Source organism: Myxocyprinus asiaticus, chromosome 7, assembly GCF_019703515.2.
Source record: "Myxocyprinus asiaticus isolate MX2 ecotype Aquarium Trade chromosome 7, UBuf_Myxa_2, whole genome shotgun sequence".
Lineage (NCBI taxonomy): Eukaryota > Metazoa > Chordata > Actinopteri > Cypriniformes > Catostomidae > Myxocyprinus > Myxocyprinus asiaticus.
Window position 1 is genome coordinate 25,325,909 of NC_059350.1, and position 19,942 is coordinate 25,345,850.

The 19,942-nt window shown below is 37.6% G+C and overlaps 1 protein-coding gene across 2 annotated transcripts in view; it reads left to right on the forward strand.

The window, feature by feature from the left end:
- The window catches only part of dachc (dachshund c), a 90,717-nt gene that overhangs the window by 15,763 nt on the left and 55,012 nt on the right, over positions 1-19,942 (forward strand). For both annotated transcript variants that reach the window (XM_051702497.1, XM_051702496.1), the window contains exon 2: positions 7,939-8,054. In XM_051702497.1, the coding sequence (XP_051558457.1) occupies positions 7,939-8,054 (116 nt within the window). The remainder of the gene's footprint in view (positions 1-7,938; positions 8,055-19,942) is intronic.

The window sequence follows — 19,942 nt, forward strand, 5'->3', positions numbered from 1 at the left end:
CGCTAGTGAATAAGGTCAATATTGATTTCATGTTGCCTTCTAATTTACTGTTAATCCTAATATATGATCGAATTTTGTAAGTTACTGCATCAGGATGATATGGATGGAATTGGTATTTCTCTCATTCATGGTTTTAGAGGTTGTTTTGACAGTTGTCCCCAAATCTTTCAGCTCCTCAGGAAACAAATACACATTTTCTGTCTGCCATACTTAGAAGAAAAGAAGAGACAATGTGTGTTGCTATTCACTGACACTCAAATTAATATTTAGCAGTCTGTCTGCCATCTTTTTTTCTTCACCTGTAGAAATGTACCCCAATATCTATGCTTCATAAATCCTGGACTAAAGTCCTTAGAAATGAAAATTCTCTCATCATTTACTCACCCTCATGCCATCCCAGATGTGTATGACTTTCTTTCTTCTGCAGAACACAAATTTATATTTTTAGAAGAATATCTCATCTCTGTTGGTCCATAATATGCAAGTGAATTGTGGCCAGAAATCAAGATCAATATTTAAGTCATTTTTACTATAAATCTCCACTTTCACTTTCACAAAGTGGTACCTGTGAAAGTGGAGATTTATAGTAAAAAGTACTTAAGTATTGATCTGTTTCTCACCCACACCTATCATATCGCTTTTGAAGATATGGATTTAACCACTGGAGTCTTATAGATTACTTTTATGCTGCTTTTATCTGCTTTTTGGACCTTCAGATTTCTGGCCACCATTCACTTGCATTGTATGGACCTACAGAGCTGAAATGTTCTTCTAAAAATCTTCATTTGTGTTCAGCAGAAGAAAGAAAGTCATGCACAACCAGGATGGCATAAGGGTGAGTAAATGATGAGAGAATTTTAATTTTTGGGTGAACTATCTTTTGAAAGCATTACTTTAAAGCATTAACATAAGGAAATACTGGCTTACATTGATCTTAAAATTCCTATAGTAATCTAGAGTAGCTGGTTTATAACCCTCCCCTGATGATAGGATGTCACCTGGCAGGTCCCTATTGGCTAATTCTGTAATGAGAGACAATAATAATAGCAAATTAAACAGGAGCACGAACCTGAACAGAAGAAATAGGCTTTTACAATTAACCTTTTAACACCTGCCAGATATGAGATTGAACTGTTACCTGGTTACAAACTGATCAAATCGACCTGTGAACTTACATAGCTGAACTGAAAGGATTCATAGATGTTGAATTATGCTTGTCAAATGATAAGGGAGTTTGGTTAATTCAATTTGTTCATAAGCTGTACGCTTCATTCTTTTGTTGATAAACAGAGCAGTTTCTGTTTTTTAGGTAATTTAAAATGGTTCTCTCTCTCTCTATAGGTGTTTGTTCCTTATGTGAATCATTGGTATATTTGTCAAAACCAGTTGAACTTCAGCTTAGCGTGACATGTTTTTAACAACCTCTTGAAATGTCATGCACAAAAACAAGACAAGGGGGTGAAATAGTTCACTTTGTCATACATATTTACTTACAGATGAGTTCAGTCAACAACTCCTAAATGACTCAGTTGCACTCATCCATTGCTTAGCATTCATTTCCGCCACATGTGTTTCTTTCCCAGCGCAATCCCAGCAATGACAACATGTCTTCTTTAAGTCTTTGTATCATATTTATTAGGTTTTACAGACTATATATTTTTCCACAGAGTTCTGGTCAACATATTTGAATGTGTTTACATAATTCTGATGAATGTTTCCTTGTCATTATGACCTCTCATAGTTCCTGTTATAGTGCATTTTTACAGTCAAAAACATGCCTGTGGAGCTCAGATTTGTAAATTATATTTCATTCATTTTTTTGTTGTGCTGCTTTGCTGTGATTGTGTGAATATAATCTGTTATGAGAATGATCTGAGTTTGTGTTTATAATGCAAACAGACTTGTAAAAGACCGCTGGCAGTGTCAAAGAGAATATTATTGCAATACACACACAATCTCATTGCAAAGTTCTTGTGAAAATTTGTTTGTGTGTGTTTGGGGAAGCAGTCTGTTTGTAAAATGTTTACTGGACTGCCTTTTTCCATTGCTGTTATTTCCTGTGCATATGCATGTCTCTGTGTGTGTGCACGTATGCTTTGGGAACAAGAGTGTTGGAAGTGTCTGTGTGTGTGTGTATGGGACAGATGTTAAGTCTCTCTGTTCCCCCCCGCTGGGGCCACAGCACATATTTACATTTCATTTATCACAGAGCACCGCAGATTGAAACACAAACAGTGGACTATTTGGGTTCAGTCTTTCACTGTGATAAGAGCTCCGATTACGCCCCATCATGAAGGAACTTCCTGTTTGAACCCAGAATAAAGGATGTTTGCTATTATCCTTTCTTCTTCCCTTTCAACTGTGTTTTTCTCATTAAAGATTAGTTCCATCAAAATGTTGTCCCTTTTTGTTTCATGTTGTTTTCAATTGTGTATCATGTTATATGTTGCAATTCATTTAAATTCATTAAAAAAGTCCAAAGTTTGTAGAACAAATAAGTATACAAATAAATGAAAACTGATTGGACACCCTTTTCAAAAAGGCACTGTGGGTGAATTCACTAAGAATTAATTGTGCCCAATAAAAGTGCTGGTTATTAGCACCTGCCGTTTGTGCTGGTTAAGTGCCTGATTCCCTAAAAGAATTATGCAGATCAAGCAACGGTGCAAATGTGCCCTCAAAATCGCTGCTGAATGCAATTTTAACATTCAGTTCCGATCTGGGCAGATTCTGAGCGCTTTATAGCGGAGGATGCAGCAGGCCACCGTTACATGACACACTGTACTGGGACTGCACAGCATCACCCCACTACTGTGATCCAGACACCGGAATTATCTCTTTAACATGCTGAATGCACACTTGACTGCTCCCCGCTTGTGGATATATGCCAGGTTATAACGCTCTTCTCTATCATTTGATCATTAAAAAATTAGTTACTGCTGATATGTCAAAAATGTACACAAACATCTCTTTTAAATAAAATAAATTTTGCCGCCTGCTTTTATCTCATGGTAAAAGTGCGATGTAAATTGCGCCAGGCACTTTTTGTGAATGAAGCGCAATTTATAAAAACAATGACTTAATGTAAATACTTAAGATGCAGCGCAATGTCATAGTTGATTGCGCCTGCTTAAACAAGATTAGTGAATAAGACAGGTTTTTGCGCTGAAATACCATGCCTTGTGCTAAAGTGGCACAACTGTTTAGTGAATTCGCCCCACAATCTAAAAACTCTTTTTTTTTTAAATTGGAGATTGCTCAGTTGAACCATGCGCTTTGTGAAGTAAATGTGGGATTGTGTAAAAGTTTGTGAGATATTAAAAGAATTCCACTGTTTCAAGTTTAAAATCCTCCACCTAATGACAGAATTTTACCTGTCTGTATACACATACTACAGCCTCTAATTGTGTGCTTCATTAACTCTGAACATTAATATGGTCATCTTTTAAAAGAGAGAAGAAAATGCTCCCCATATCTTTGTTTTGATTTCCAATCAAACTATTATACAGAATCAAATTCATCTTCCACTCATTGAAGCTAGATCATTTAGGCAGATGCCAACATGGACGGGTAATGTGAAATCATCATCTGAAAAAAAATAAAAATAATTATGATGAGAAAATTACCATTAAGATAAAAGAAAATTCAAAATCATATGTTTGGACCATTCACAGTTTTGTGTGATGAGTTTTTGGCTGCCGAGAGCCTGAAACCATCAAAACTGCATATTGTTGAGCCTATTTTTTTCATGGAAATATTCATTTTAATTTAAATTCACCTTGTACGACAAACAGTTTTGCACTGAAAGTACTAAAAAGTACTAAAGCACTAAAGTAATCAGAGTAATCCCTCATCTCCTCATCTCTGTGTGCAGTGGACACTCCAAATAGTGCCGATCTACTGCTTTCACTGGACATAATCATTGAAAAGTGCATCTGAATGTTTGACACTATTTTTCATTGGACTACAGGGGAATTAGATTAAACAAGAGTGCACCCAACCAACTTTTATTTCTGGCAGAGGGGGTTGTGCCCCTTTCATACACCAGTAATTGATGAATTGTATGTGGTATGCAAATGAGAATCCATAAATCTTATGAATGACAGCTTAATTTATGTGAGCCTTAATGAATGCAGGATTAGATTTTAATTAAATGTCCTCAAAGGCACCCTGAGTTGTACGTTGCATTTTTGTTCTCTCTCTCCCCCCCGACTCACTCTTTTCATACACTACCATGTTAATCTTAAGTCTTGTTTCCTGTGCACATCTGTCCTCTCAAATGAAGTATCTAGAAAAATCAAAATTTTTTTGAACAGAAGGGGGCCATAGTTAATGAATCATACCGAGAGGGAGAGAGAGTTAAAATGGGGCTGTATCTACTGATCTCTCTTAGAATTTCTTGAGTCATTTCCGCTGCACAGCTTAACCACATTTAATCTGATTCCATCAGTATCAGTTTAATTAAAATATGGCCCTATTAGGAATTATTAAAAATGTCAGCCTGTTAGGCATTCAAATTCAACATGGCTGTGGGAAGAGAGAAAGAGAGAGTACTTCAGTAGAGCTGCGTCATTAGCGCTAACATTCTAGCACATCTCTCAGAGTATGCTGTTACCTAAATATCACACGAGCAAGAGTGCTGTTAGGTAATTGAACAGAGGTTATCACAGCCATACTGATATTCAGTACAAGTGCAAGTGTGAAATTGCCTTTATACAAAAGTTCTACAGTATAAGCAAGAAGTTTATATTGAATAACTAACATTTTAGACACAATATGGCCAGTTATTTTGCACAGACTGACAGCCTGTCTGGAACGATGCAGAACCAAACAAGCAGAGTGATACAAACAGTGAAGCTTCCGAGTACTGTTATACTAAATATGAGCACTCTTGGAATCGTGCTTGTCCAATCAGATTCGAGGACCGAAACTAACCGTTGTTTGTAAATTGAATGGGACTAGATGTTCTGATAGCCAGAACATCTCAGCAAGGGTTTCAACTGGTTTATATATGTGATAATAAAGAATAATTGAAAAAAAAAAAGAAGAATAAATGAAGTATTCAGGGTTTTGTTGAAACAAAGTGCCACAACCGACATTATAAATATAATGTTCACGTCATTGTGTTGTCGTTTGCTTTTTTCCTCATATGCACCTACATCCATGGACAACAGCAATCATCATCACCGTCAAAAACAAATACACACACACACACACACACACACACACACACACACACACACGCACAGATTAGTCTGTGAACAGGATGAGAGAATGGGTGAGAAATAAACCTGTGATAATCCTCTCCCGTTTCAAATGTCAAGCGCTGTGATAAAATGGCTATTTTGTTCATTTATTTACTTTCTGCAGTGTACAGATAAAGAAACACTACAATTAGGGAATTGAGAGAGGGAGATTTTAAAAGGGCAAACGGTGGGGAGTTTAATATTTTATGAAGGATGATTGGCGCTCACGAGCACTAGGGGAGGTGTGAGCCGAGTCTCGGAGCGAAACATAATTTTTTTTGGAATGCTCAGCAAAATGGTAAAGTACGTTTTTAAAAAGAGAATTCTTTCCATTAAAGAAATTCTTAAAGATCAATTTCAATTTGTAAAGATATAGAGAGGGTAAGAACAATCAGAAAGTGCACGGAATTGAGTGAAACTGGACCATAAGCTACCTCCTCTCCCACTTAGGCTCAATTAGGTGAAGAGGGTTGTCTAGAGGAACACCTCAAGTTAATGCAAACGTTATTTGTGTGTGCTGCTGCTAAGAGCTGTGGCTGATTTTAGCGCATGTTAACTCGACAAATTTAAATTGCACATGAATGCACAGGAGCAGGTAACAAGGTGCGCAGCATGTATTATGCATGAGCAAAAATATTGGCTAATTATGAAAAAGGGAGATGAGTCTACTGTGTGATCTAATTAGAGAGAGAGAGAGAGAGAGAGAGAGAGAGAGAGGAAAAAAAAGAAGGAAAGAGGAACAAGAAAGAGTTGCCAGAAAAAGATTGTCGTTGAGTGTATTTTCTGACGCATGCTAGTATGCATTGTGGATTTAGTCCAACTCTTAATATAAATGTGTGTGTATGACTGTGTAAGCCATACCTTCTTTTGTGGACATAGGGGTTGCTATATAAATTTTACATCGTGTGCACACATCAAAACTACAATGCTCCCATTATTATCAACAAAGCAGTTTCACTCACTTGCGGTTTAGATCAGTGGTTCTCAGTTGGCTTTGCTTCAGGACCCAGATTTTACATTGGACAGCACAGCACCCATCACAGTAGCAAAGTTGTTTATCATAGAAAACATAAAATCAAACTTAAAATACATTCATGTTACCATAAAATGCATAGGCCCGGCTATTTGCAAAATTATGATATTGACTTACTTGGCTAAATAGGAAAGATTTAGCAGAACAACAGCAGAAATGGGATTTACCTAGGGCTGTGTCGTTACAATCAAATATGGAGATATCACAATACTTTTTTCTCACTATATTGTATCAATACTTAGATTCATGTATCGTGATATATCGTGATATTTTCAGTGCAGTCTGAGATGCTTCTATGAGGCACGAAAGAGTCTGAAACTGATCCAGCATGATTCACGGTGTCTCTCGTGGACATGCTGGACCTCTTTCACGCGTTTGGATCTTGGACTGGGCAGAAATATTGATTTTCTACTTTATCTTCATTTGTAAGGTCCAAATATCGATTCTTAAAATGCCAAGATCACTCTTTCTTTCTATCTGCAATCCCCACAGTCATATTTGCGTGAATACTTCCCATTTGTTACAAAAAATTTCTGTGATTAGCCACTGGCAGGTAATTTTTTAGATCTCACTCACCAGTGTTTGATTGGTGTAGTGGCAGCACTTAGATATTTTTACTGCATGCCGAGAGTAAAAGTTTTGACTCTTTCTGTGTAATGTGAGTCCAAAGACTAGATTCAAGCAAACCATTTGTTGTTTAATAATGTCTTTTTTATTATCCTTTCTGTTATCTACAGTCAGTTACTTATCAAAAACAACAAAATAAACATTTAATTCTAATTACACATAGCATGGACCAAGCCAATCAACCAAACAAACACTACTGTCAAACACTAAGTCCCTGCCACAGGTCTTAAAGAGACAGTAAAATTTAGCACTTGTTCTGCATATCTAAGTAAATATTGTAAATAGTACAAATTAGGCATGTAAACAACAAACATGTAACAATATACTGTATATATGCAATGTAATATATGAAATTTCAGTACATCATGTTTACTGACATAATACATTTAATATATATAAAAAAAGCTAGAATGATAATGATAAATACAAATTTGTAAAATCGATACTGTATGTCTGTAATTTAACAAGTTAGAAGGTCCCCTTTGAATAATGAATAAAAGCATTAGCTGAAAGAGAATTTCTTTCATACCATAAGCAAAATGGACATTTTAGCTGAAATATACCCAAATTAATTGAAATTAAAAGCGAAATCGAATCATGATATTGTGATGTATCGCGATATATCGAATGGTGACGTGTATCGCAATACGTATCGTATAGTGAGGTGGCTGGTGATACCCAGCCCTAGATTTTTCCAGCTCAAAACATTGAACAAACACCAAATATTGTATTAGTATTAGCCATATTAAATACATTTTGCTCTAAATACATATAAAGATATGGGAAGTGTTTTCTCCTCCCCTTAAAAAGTTGATAAGCCTATTTATTGTGTTATCCTAGCTACAGTATACACAAGTAAATGGTTAGTTAGATTTTATTATTTTGTATTTAGTATTTTCCTGCTGTCCGTGACCTACCAGTTCAGAACTAGTGGTGTTAAAAGTGTGCATTGTAGTGTTACATGCAACAAAGTTAGCCTACAGTAAAACACTGGAGGAAGTGCCTGTCTGACATTTGGTGTTCATATTTCAGCTCCAGACCTGGCAGACCTCCCAAACGGACACAAAGTGTGACATCATCCGAGAGTCCTCACGTCCTGCCCCATTCCGTCTCTGGACTCATGTCCTCAGGAATGATGTCTCACACTGGTAAGATGATGAGGAAATGCTCTTGCCTTATTGATACTTCCAGAACAAACAAATCTCATTACTTCTCAAATGAGACAAAAGGAATTTAGGATGATCTGGATTCATGATTAAAAGTGAAAGAGAACAAGAAAAGGAAGTAGTTGATTAATCAGTCAGAGAGGGTGAAATAGGAAATACTGAGATTTACATTAGAGCTTAACTTCATTTTTCAGCACTTGTGCATGGCTTTGTTTGCATGACCTTTTTAATTCAGTTGTTTGTTGCTGAAATGGTGTAACGTTTCTAATGAAAACCATAATATCTGGTGACCAGCATATGTGTGTTTTAGATGCAGGTATGCTGCTGGTGGTAAGCTTAAGGAGTAAGACTTGGTCAACCAGCTTTGTTTCAAAAGTCTTTCTTGTTTACCAACTTCACCAGCTAAGTTTTGCTGGTAAACAGTTGGTATATTTACATGTACTAAAAGTTTGATTTCAGTCAGACTAAAACAATAATTTGTCTTTTGTTAATTTGATGTATTTGCTTTATTCCAACTGACATCATACCAGTCTGATTTTTGTGGAGTCTGTCTAACAGACCTACATAATGTGTTTGTAGCTCAGCTTTGTCCAGCATGTAAACGCATTTATCGGACCATATTAATGGGCTTTTGTTTTCGGTCATGGTGGTGTGTACACTACAAGACTGGGTGTATAAACTTCATGACCATTCATCCCCGACTGAAGCCCTGTTTACAACAGGTATTAAGATGTGTTTTAATCCGATCACAAGTAGACCTGGACATCTCTTTTGATCACTTGTGATTGGGTTTTGAGGGTAGAGTCTCTGATATCATGACGGCATACATCAGTCATTACAGCAGTGTATTACTGCATGATAATAAAGTGCAAAAATTAAAGAAGAAATAAAAGCGCTATAAACCGGCGAACCATTTCACTTAATTATACTTGCATTTAATATGGGCACAAACATGATGTTTAAAGCAGAGTTATTTTAGTGGAATACCTGTATTTACTGTGAGATGTGTGTGATTTTCATCTGTGAAACTACATGTTGATACCATGCGCAATAAAGAAGATCTGTGAAGTTCTTGTGCATGTAAATGTATTCTCTATTTTTTCTTTTTATGATCGGACTGTTATTTCCTTTCAAATTCACACGTAACCGGAAACAGATCAAGCGGATCACCCAAAGTGCATCTTAAAGATATGATCCCGAAAATTAATTCACAAACTCATGCAAATAGCAACAGGAGATTTTATTAGTGATAACATGTCAACAAACAACATAAAAGAATGGCTAGCTCAAGTTTATTGCCCTGATTTGCACAGAACAGAAAAAAAAGCACAGTGGGTAGGGAGATGTTGGTGTTGAATTATTTTCTTTTCTTATTATATTTAGTCTTCTGCTTCTCAATGCATTACTCTCCTCTTGCTCTTCTCTGTATTTCATTGGCTGTTGCTCATTGTCAGTCTCTCGTTCATTGGAACAGTTTGCACACCTGGTGACTCATCGGCCAGATTTCAAGCAGGTTTGAAATCTGTCATAGCGTCTGCGACTAGTCTGGACATGTCACAGAAGTGCACACACTACACAACCTTCAGTCGTGGGATCTGAGACTTCTCGTTGCGTACGAGTTGTTGACTCAAAACATCAATGGAGATGAGCTTGAGCTGTGTAGTGTGCGCCGGGCAGATGTCCTTCCTCAGGGCTCCAGACTGCAACTAAAATGGTCGCAAATGTGACAAAAAATAAATAATTGCGACAATAATTTAAAATCTGGAGAGTCACGTGACTCCTCTGCGCACTTTGCTAGTTTTAATACTTTTTTATGTCATAAACTGGTGAGATTCTATACACCCTGATCCTTAACTGTTCTAGGAAGACAATGTCAAAGAACTCAAAATCCTCGGGCTCTGGAGACTTAAAAGAGCAGGCTGTAAACCCAGGAGCCGATTTGGCCAGAGCAGTGAGGGAAATTCGGCTTGAATTGTTGAACATGTTGGCAATGCTGACGAATGTCGTTGCTGACTTGGAGAATCTCACTGTAATATGTCGATCGATCACTGCCGTGGAGACGAAATTCACTGATGTGGTTACAAGAGTGGGGGATGTCGAGAAACGGATTGATTATCTGGAGTCATCGGAGAGGGAATTAGCTACTAGTCCGCTAGTGACCAAGGTGGATTTGGAGCATGTCTGGGAGAAGTTGGAGGGCTTGGAGAAGTGTAACCGGCAGAATAACGTCCAAATTGTTGGAATTCCTGAGAACGAAGAAGGTTGGGATATGGTGAAATTCCTGGACGGGCTCTTTCTGAGTCTGCTCGACATAACAGGCCATAAGCTGGAAATCGAGCGAGCTCACAGGGTTCCGGCTCGGCGATCCGCTGAGGGAGACAGGCCCGATCAATTCTAGCCAAATTTCTGAGATCATCCAATAAAGATCTCGTGTTACACGAGGCGAAGAGTAAAGAAAGGATTTCTTGGAAGCACCACAGCATTTTCTTGTTCCCAGACTTTCGACAAGAGAGAAACGTGATCGATTCAAGGAATGCAAGAAACTCTTACATCAACGGAAGGTCACTTTTGCACTGATGTTCACGGCCAAATTGAGAATAGATGCTATGGATGGCCGTAAAATATTTACATGTCCCCAGCAAGCGATGTTCATCAGTCAATGGACTGTGTAAGTTATGTTTGTGGTACTCATGTTGCAGCCAAGTGGACTGACTCAGTGAACATTAACTTGACCATCCGAGGAAACCGAGCGCCTTCTTTGTTTCTTTTTGTGCTGGTTCCGCCTAGCGGCTGGATTTTGTTTTGTGTAGTAGCACTCCTTCGGGACAGTGTTGTGGATGAATCTGCACGTTCTTTGTGCTTATGCCTCCTAATGGTTGGAGTTTGTTTTGTGGAGTATTTCTTGCAGGACATTGGAGTGATTGGGTCATTTGTTGCACTCATGTAGCAGTCAAATGGGCCGGCACACTGAACATTCATTTGACTGTCAGGAAACTGAACGGCCTTTTTTTTGTGCTGGTTCCGCCTAGCAGCTGGAGTTTGTTTTGTGTAGTAGCACTCCTTCGGGACAGTGTTGTGGATGAATCTGCATGTTCTTTGTGCTTATGCCTCCTATTGGCTGGAGTTTGTTTTATAGATTATCTTCTGTTGTGTAATTCTGTCTCACAAAATTTGTATAGAAACACCGGACTTGAGCAATCCAACAGCAAAGTTGTCGCAGAGGCTCTCGTAGGCGTACATGGACTGTTTGAGTTTAGAGGGATGGACGGCAGTTGGCACTGTCATGCGCAGGGTTAATGCGCATGTTTTTCTTTTTTCTGTTTGTTTGGTTTGGGGGGAAGTTTGGGGTTTGATTGTTGCACTAATGTTGGAATGTGGTCTTTATAATATTATTTTTGACACACAATCTATTTTTTCTAATATGTCATAATGTCAAATGTTAATTAAGAGTGGATTGTCTCTCTCCACATGGAATGTGAATGGGTTGGGGCACCCCATAAAAAGAAGGAAGGTTATTTCTCTTCTTAAACGTAAGAAATATGATATAGTGTTTCTTCAAGAAACACATCTTTCTCTGCAGGAAGCTGAAAAATTTGGGAAGATATGGGGTGGACATATTTTCTTTAGTGCTGGCTCAAGTAAGAGCAGGGGAGTCATTACATTGATAAGTAAGCATCTAAAATTCAAAAGTCTCAAACAGATTAAAGATGAATTAGGTAGAGTCATTATTGTTTTAGCAGAAATTCAGGGGCAAAGTTTGATTTTGGCTAATATTTACGCACCTAACGCTGATGATCAGGGCTTTTTTATAGATCTTGAAGGGATGTTGCAATCCACTGACACCCCTCATGATATAATATTTCATCAGTCCATAAGATTTATTCTAGAATATAATTTTATATATATATATATATATATATGTAAGTCCCTCATTTCATCTGTTGTGGATTGCTCAACTGGAAACATCTTAGTCTCAGATCACACCCTGGTGAGTTTAGAGGTGTTGCCACATACGGAGAAAAAGAAATCATATAGTTGGTGATTTAATGTATCCCTTTTGCAAAATCCTGAATTCCAACAATTGTTAAAGGCTGAAATCAATGTTTATATGGAGACCAACTGGTCTTAAATATCCTCTGTGGGCGTGGCTTGGGAGGCACTTAAGGCGGTTCTTAGGGGTCGTATCATATAGTATGCCCAAAAAATCCAAAGTACAAGAACTCGTGGAGTTGAAAGGGAATATTAAAAGTGCTGAGGCAGAGCTGAAGCGCCGAATGTTGTCTGATGGCCTCAGAGAATTGACACGATTGAAATACAGATATAATACTATTTTGTCACGGAAGGTGGAGTTTTGACAATTCAGAGCATGACAGTCATACTTTGAGTCAGGGTACAAAGCAGGGAAGCTTTTGGCTAGATATATAAAGCAGAGAGAGTCTTTTTCTACCATTGCCTCAGTGAAATCTGCTGGTGGTGAAATATTTACCTCAGCCATTGATATTAATAATGCTTTTAAGGATTCTATCTTGATCTATATAGTTCCACGTCTTCTGATGAAGATAGTAGAAACTTTGTGGAACCATTAGAACTCCCTAAACTGACAACTGAGCAAAAAAATCATTTCTTGAATCTGAGATAACCTTGGAGGATCTTGGCGAGGTAATTAAGGCCTTGCCTACAGGCAAGGCTCCGGGGCCAGATGGCTTTGCCGCTGAATTTTTTAGATCTTATGCTACAGAACTGGCTCCACTTTTGTTAGAAGTTTATACGGAATCATTAAAGAATGGAAAGCTTCCACCAACCATGACACAACCACTCTGATTTTTAAAAAGGACAAAGATCCAAGTGAGTGTAAGAGTTACCGTCCAATTTCCCTGATCCAGCTAGACATAAAAATATTGTCAAAAAGTTTGGCTAACCGATTAAGTAAAGTTATGACATCTCTTATACATATAGATCAGGTGGGGATTATTTGGGACTGCAGCTCTTCTGATAACATTAGGCATTTTATCAATATCATGTGGTCAGTGGCAAATAATCAGACTCCAGTCGCTGCCATCTCACTTGATGCTGAAAAGGCATTTGATATGGTAGAACAGGATTATCTTTTTAAGATTTTGGAAATATACGGGTTCGGGAATACTTTTATTAAATGGATTAAGTTACTTTATAGACACTCGGTAGCGGCGGTACAAACAAATGGATTAATTTCAGATTATTTTACTCTGGATAGGGGCACCCGGCATGGTTGCCATCTTTCCCCCTTATTGTTCTGTCTTGCCCTGGAACCATTAGCTGAAGCGATAAGAAATGAAGATGATTTTCCAGGGGTGGTGGTGGGAGGGATGACGCATAAGCTTTTGCCTTACACAGATGATATTTTATTATTCATCTCCGACCCCACTAGATCTATGCCTTGAATCCACAGAATTATTAATTCCTTTTCTAAGTTCTCAGGATACAGAGTCTAAATCCAGTATTGCCCAGTAACTGCTTTTCAGCCGGGCACGTTCCAGTGGCCCAAACAGGTCATTAAGTATTTGGGCATTTTATTCCCAGCAAATTTGTGTGATTTAGTTATTTTGAGTTCATTTTGACACCTTAATAAAAAGGTTTTCGAGCGATGTGGGCAGGTGGGCTTCATTACATTTATTTATGATTCGGAAGGTTAATGTTATTAAAATGAATTGTATTCCAAAATTTAACTACCTGCTACAGTCTCTCCCTGTAGATGTACCCCTCTCTTATTTCAAGCAATTTTATAGCATAGCGAAGTCCTTCATTTGGAATGGTAAGCATCCCAGATTACATTTCAATAAGTTACTGAGAGAGCCCATCCCTGGTTTTGTATTGAACAGGAAGTTCTTGCCTCTATTTTGCCATTGCAAAGCCTTTCTATTAAACTAACCGGAGAAGTTAAGTTACACCCCGTTATCTCGCATTTGCACGTGGTATGGACAAAAGTGTCCAGTGTTTAATTCGGACATTTATTTAAATGTTGCCTCGAGCATATGGCTGAACCCAAAGTTATGTATTAATAAGTCCCTTTTCTGCTGGTCAGAGTGGATTGTGAGGGAGGTTAATACGCTCGGTGACCTATATGAGAGTGAAGTGTTGATATCCTTTGAAAATATGGTTCAACATTTTAGGATTCCCAGATATCAGTTCTTTAGGTATTTACAGCTGCGCCACCTGCTCTGTACTATTTTTGGGAGTAGCATACACCCCCCTAAAGCGGTAGATACTCTGGGAGTGGTGATTACTGCTTTTGGAAAAGGTCATGAGGCATCAGTGTATTACTTCCTGATACTTCAGAGTCTGGGGGCCGGACCTTCAACTTCACTCAAGAGATTATGGGAGAAAGATTTAAACTTGGTATTGGAGGAGAGAGTGCGGGCTAGGATTATGTTCGGAGGGAAGGGTTTTAAGTTCATATAATTTGATTCTGTATTTTCTGTCATGTTTATTTAATCTGTGACTGGAATCAGTAAAAATTGTTAATAACAAAAAATTATTTAAAATCTAGTCGCCATTGACTACTGTCGGGTCGTGTGCATTTATGTGCGGTTTCTTCAGATATCATCTTGTGAGTTATTGGATTATATCCTAAGAGCACGCACCAGTGTGTCTTCCACTGCTTTTCACACTTTGTGGTGCTGCACGCAACAACAACAACAACAGCGCAAGCCATGATGTCCGATTTGCCCGAATTACTCTTATGAACTGGATGTTTTAATAAATCACCCGAAAAGATTCACAAAACGGGTTTGAACTAAGGAGCTCAGGTTAGCAATCAGAGTTTGAATCAGAGTCACTTTCTCAGCAAATCATACAGTGAATCAGTCATCAGTGAATTCACATCTGGGAGCACCTAGGAGCGCAGACACGTCAAAATAACAGTCCATTATATTTTTCAGGCTTGTTTATAATTAAAAGTCCCACATTATGTACCAAATATTTTTTTTTTCTGTTTATTATTGGGATTTTTGGAAGCACATTAAACTGCATCTGGGATTTCACTCAGTTTGGACTCTTGTAGTCTCTGTGTCTGTGCCGTAATGTAAGGAAGGAAAACTAAGCAAGTAAGAAAAGACTATGTACATTTTTAAAACATTTTAATATAATAATAATAATAAATGTATATATGTATGTATTTATACACTGCATGCCCAATTATTAGGTAAATTGTATTCCTCAGGATTAATTTTATTGTTGAACAAACACAATGCTCTCAGTCAATACAAAATGTTATTGAACCTCAAACCTGAATGTTTAACAAAGAAAAAGTGAGTTTTGTCTTTCTCAGGGGAAAGTATGCACAATTATTAGGCAATTATTAGTGTGCACAATTATTAGGCAACTAAATTACAAAAATAATTTCTCCCAACTCAATTGTTTATTCTCAATTTTTAGAGTAGGTGCAACAAATAAGTAACACAAAATGACAATTAAATAACATTTTTGGCCTTTCAAAAATATTCAGTGACCAATATAGCCACCCTTCTTTTCAGTAACTGCTATGAGCCTTCCATCCATGGAGTCTGTCAGTTTCTTGATCTGTTCACGATCAACTTTCGCTGAAGCAGCAACCACAGCCTCGCAAATGCTGTTCAAAGAGGTGTATTGTCTTCCCTCACTGTAAATCTCATGTTTGAGAAGGGCCCATAAGTTCTCAGTAGGATTTAAGTCAGGTGAGGAAGGGGGCCATGTCATTATTTGGGCATCTTTGAGGCCCTTGCTGGCTAGCCAAGCAGTGGAGTACTTGGATGCATGTGATGGAGCATTGTCCTGCATAAAGATCATGGCCTTCTTGAATGCTGAGGACTTCTTCCTGTACCACTGCTTGAAGAAGGTACTTTCCAGAAACTGGCAGTAGGTTTGAGAGTTGAGTTTCAGTCCATCTTTAACTCAAAAAGGTCCAACTACATCATCCTTTATGATAGCAGCCCATACCATTACCCCTCCTCCACCTTACTGGCACCTGACTCGAAGTGGTGCCCTGTGTCCATTAGTGATCCAGCTACGGGCCCATCCATCTGGTCCATCAAGAGTCACTCTCATTTCATCTGTCCATAAAACCTTTGAAAAATCTGTCTTCATGTATTTCTTTGCCCAATCTTGATGCTTCAACTTGTGAATATATTCAGTGGTGGTCGTGTTTCAGCCTTCTTGACCATTTCTCTGCGCACTTGACACCTTGTACTTCTGGACACTCCAAGTAGGTTGCAATTCTGGAATATGGTAGCATTGGAGGATAATGGGTTCGTGGTAGCGTCACGTTTAATTCTTCTTAAGTCTTTTGCAGTTAATTTGTGCCTTTTCTTCTCCATGCGTTTTTTGCGCCCCAGTTGACTATTCGCAACAAAACATTTGATTGTCCTGTGGTCAAGCCTCAATAGTTTAGCTATTTCAAGAGTGTTGCATCCATCTGAAAGGCATTTTAAAATATTTGACTTTTCAGTGTCAGTTAAATCTCTTTTTTAGCCCATTTTACCTGAGGTAATGAAGCTGCCTAATAAAATGTGCATGGAAATAATGATAAGATCAGAATACTCACTTGCCTAATAATTGGGCACGCAGTGTATATATCCCTTGCTGAGGAGGCAAGGGAGGCAGTACCTCCTCAAAAATTCGGGTTAGAAAAATAATGGACTGTATATAAATAAAACAAGTAAAATATTACAAAATGTGAGCTCTTACAATAAAGTCTACAGCAGTTGTATTTCTAAGTAACTCAGACAGATAAAGTTTCAGAGGGAGGCAGCATCTCTCACGCCTCCCTTGAGCACATTGCGATCTCATTTAGCTCCTCTGTAGCGTGAATATGCGGCGGGATAAACCACAAAATAAAATACAGGTGAAAAGTCACCATAAAAAATTAGAATATTGTATATTTAAAAAGATAATACATGTAATTTTATGGTAAAATGTTGTAAAAGATGTAAAGAGTATGATTTTACTATATAATTAATGGAAAAAATGTATAATTTGTTTAAATAGAGAGTACATGTACTTTTTACGGTAAATTATTGTTAAAATTACAGTAAAAAAACAATAACCGGGCCCTCTCAGAATTCCCTGCGTGACCCATCACATTTCATTATATTTTATGGGAATAGTTATGTTTCTTCTTATTTTTAATATCACTTATCTACATTGGGGTGTTCTGTGTTATATTTGATGTAGTTTAGTTAATGTTTATTGCATAATTTAAATTTCAAATGTGTTACCCTGATGGTGTTTAATGTTTGTGTGAGTGACACTGAGCACTGTCTCTACATGTTTATTGGTCATTGCTCTTAGAAAGGCCACTATTGATGAACTTCATGTCATCATGTGCCTTTCTGTTATTACTATGGTGAACAACAATACATTAAAAAGTGAAAAGCAGATTTTTACAGTTTCAGAAGGTTAAAGTATTAGGTTTTTATCATTTAATAATATAAAAGGCAATGCACTGTAAAATATACAGGCATCAAAATTACATCCCGTAAAGCCTGAAGCGTGGTTACCATATTTTTTACATTGAATTTCTGGCAACCACAGCTGCCAGTTTTTTACAGTAAATTTAACAGGAATTTTTTTTTTTTTTTTTTTTTTTACAGTGTAGGTGTTATTTTTTAATGTAAAAATAATAATGAAAATAAAGGCCATAAACTTGCTTTGTCTTTGATTTGACTTGATTTAAGATAGCCTTTTAAGATGAACATACAAAAATATTATAGTATTGTATGCTTATTAAAGTGTAAGATAAAAGTTATTTCATATGCCTTCCCAAACAGAAATCTGATATATGACCATGAACATTTAAAAATGTAGTTCATATATTTATTATAAATTGAGCAACTCTGTAGTTTGGCGACCAAAAACATCCATTTGGCTCCTAAATGTTTCAGTTTAGGAGCCAATGACTTGATGACTTGATTATATCTGCGCATGTAAAACGTACTGACTATGAATATGCTGGTCCACCAGGTAGGCCAGTACAAAACCAGCACTATTCATGCTGGTCTAAGCTGGTCTTTTCAGCAGGGTTTTGTTTTCAGACCAGTTGCAACCTGTCATAGCCCTATGTCAGCCACTTTAAACAGCACTTATGTGACGCAAATAAACATAATCTGACTCATGTTGTGCTGTGGGAAAAGTCCCAAGACCAAAAAAACACACAAAGCTATTGTTTCTACACTCACAATGCAGGTTTGCCAGAGGTAATATGTAACCTCATCTTGCCAACTCTAATTCTCCCTTTATTGTGTTGTGATATTATGATTAAAACCTATTACATTTGGCCTGAAGACATGTTCACCTCAGTCTCTGTGGTGTCAACTCTACTCTTTCTCAAGAGAGTGCCATTAAAGGTATCACAACTTGTGTCCATCCCGCATGTGAAGCTAAACACACACATGCTGCCTCGACTTCTAAGCTGCCCTTCTCTTGTGTGCGCACTTGCAGTCTGCTCATTGCAACTTCTCAAAGAGACCCCCAAAAAGCCAGCACATTTGTAGTCATTTAGAAAGAGCAGGTGATGGAAAGAGAAAGAGTGAGAAAAAAAATGCTCAATAGCACAGGCCTCTTTTATCTTTAGCAGAGGTCACACTATCAATGTCAGCCACAGAGATGGGAACTCAAAGGCCACTAGGGAGATAGAAAGAAAGAGAGAGAGAGGACACTTTTTTTCCCCCTTTGAGTGGATTGCAGACGGAGAGTGGGGAATGCTTTGATATCGTCCCCTTCACAGGCTGAATAGGGACCTTGGCTTTCATGCTCTGATCTTGACATTTAGTGAAAGCATTTGGAGAGCAACTGAGAGAGCAAGAAAAAAAAAAACATGCTGCTCCAAAAGCCTGTAGCCAAAGCTAGCCTCATATTGCACATAACTGTTGCTGAATTTCAGCCAAATGCCAAGGAGCCAAAGTTCTAGAACTAGATTTGAGAGTGGTTTGCCCAGTGAGGAAGTGGAGTGCAAAATTTCACTCTCTTGTTTTGTTGAAACTTGCTACTGTTTTTATAGTTGGGGTCCCAGACACCCCAATGATGGGTGTGCATGTGTAACAATAATAATAATACACTGGAAAAAAAGTGGTAACTTGCGGTTGTTACCTCAAGGAGCTATCTCTGCCTGATCTATCCCTTAACATTAGTTTTGTTAGTGTAACCTAATGGATTCAGATTGATTCAGTAATATAAAATAATGTTTTGGCCTGAATAAAACCAATTAATTTAGATGTTACCACATGATGCAACATTTTTAGGTTAACAATTATTTTCATTGAATCTGATTTAACCCTAAAAATTTGTTTTGTTTGTTTAATCTAATGTATTCGGGCTGAATCAGTGATGTTAAATAATATTTTGGCCTGAATAAAACCAATTAATTTAGATCTTATGACATTATGCAATTTTTAGAAAAAATAAAAAATAAAAATCTGTGTAATTTCTTTGTAATATTAACCTCTTTTTTTCCCTTTTCAATTATTTTAATCAATTCCTCTGACCTAATCAAAAACCAGTTGGCAGATAACATTGAGGCATTTCTAGCAAAAATGTTCTGTTTTGGATCATTTTGACCCACTTAAGAAAAATACAATAAAAGAAATCAAAATAAACAATTTGCAAGAATGAACTGCTGCCATAAGTACACCAATTAGATCTTATCACGTTAACATTCATTCCCTATCTGTCACTCACTCGACGTTGGTGTCAATGTAGTGACACTAGGGGTCACTCTTGGGAGCCCGAGACACCTCTGGTCTTTGATAAAAGGCCAATGAAAATTGGCAAGTGGTATTTGCATGCCACTCCCCTGAACATATGGGTATAAAAGGAGCTGGTATGCAACCACTCATTCAGATTTTCTCTTCGGAGCCGAA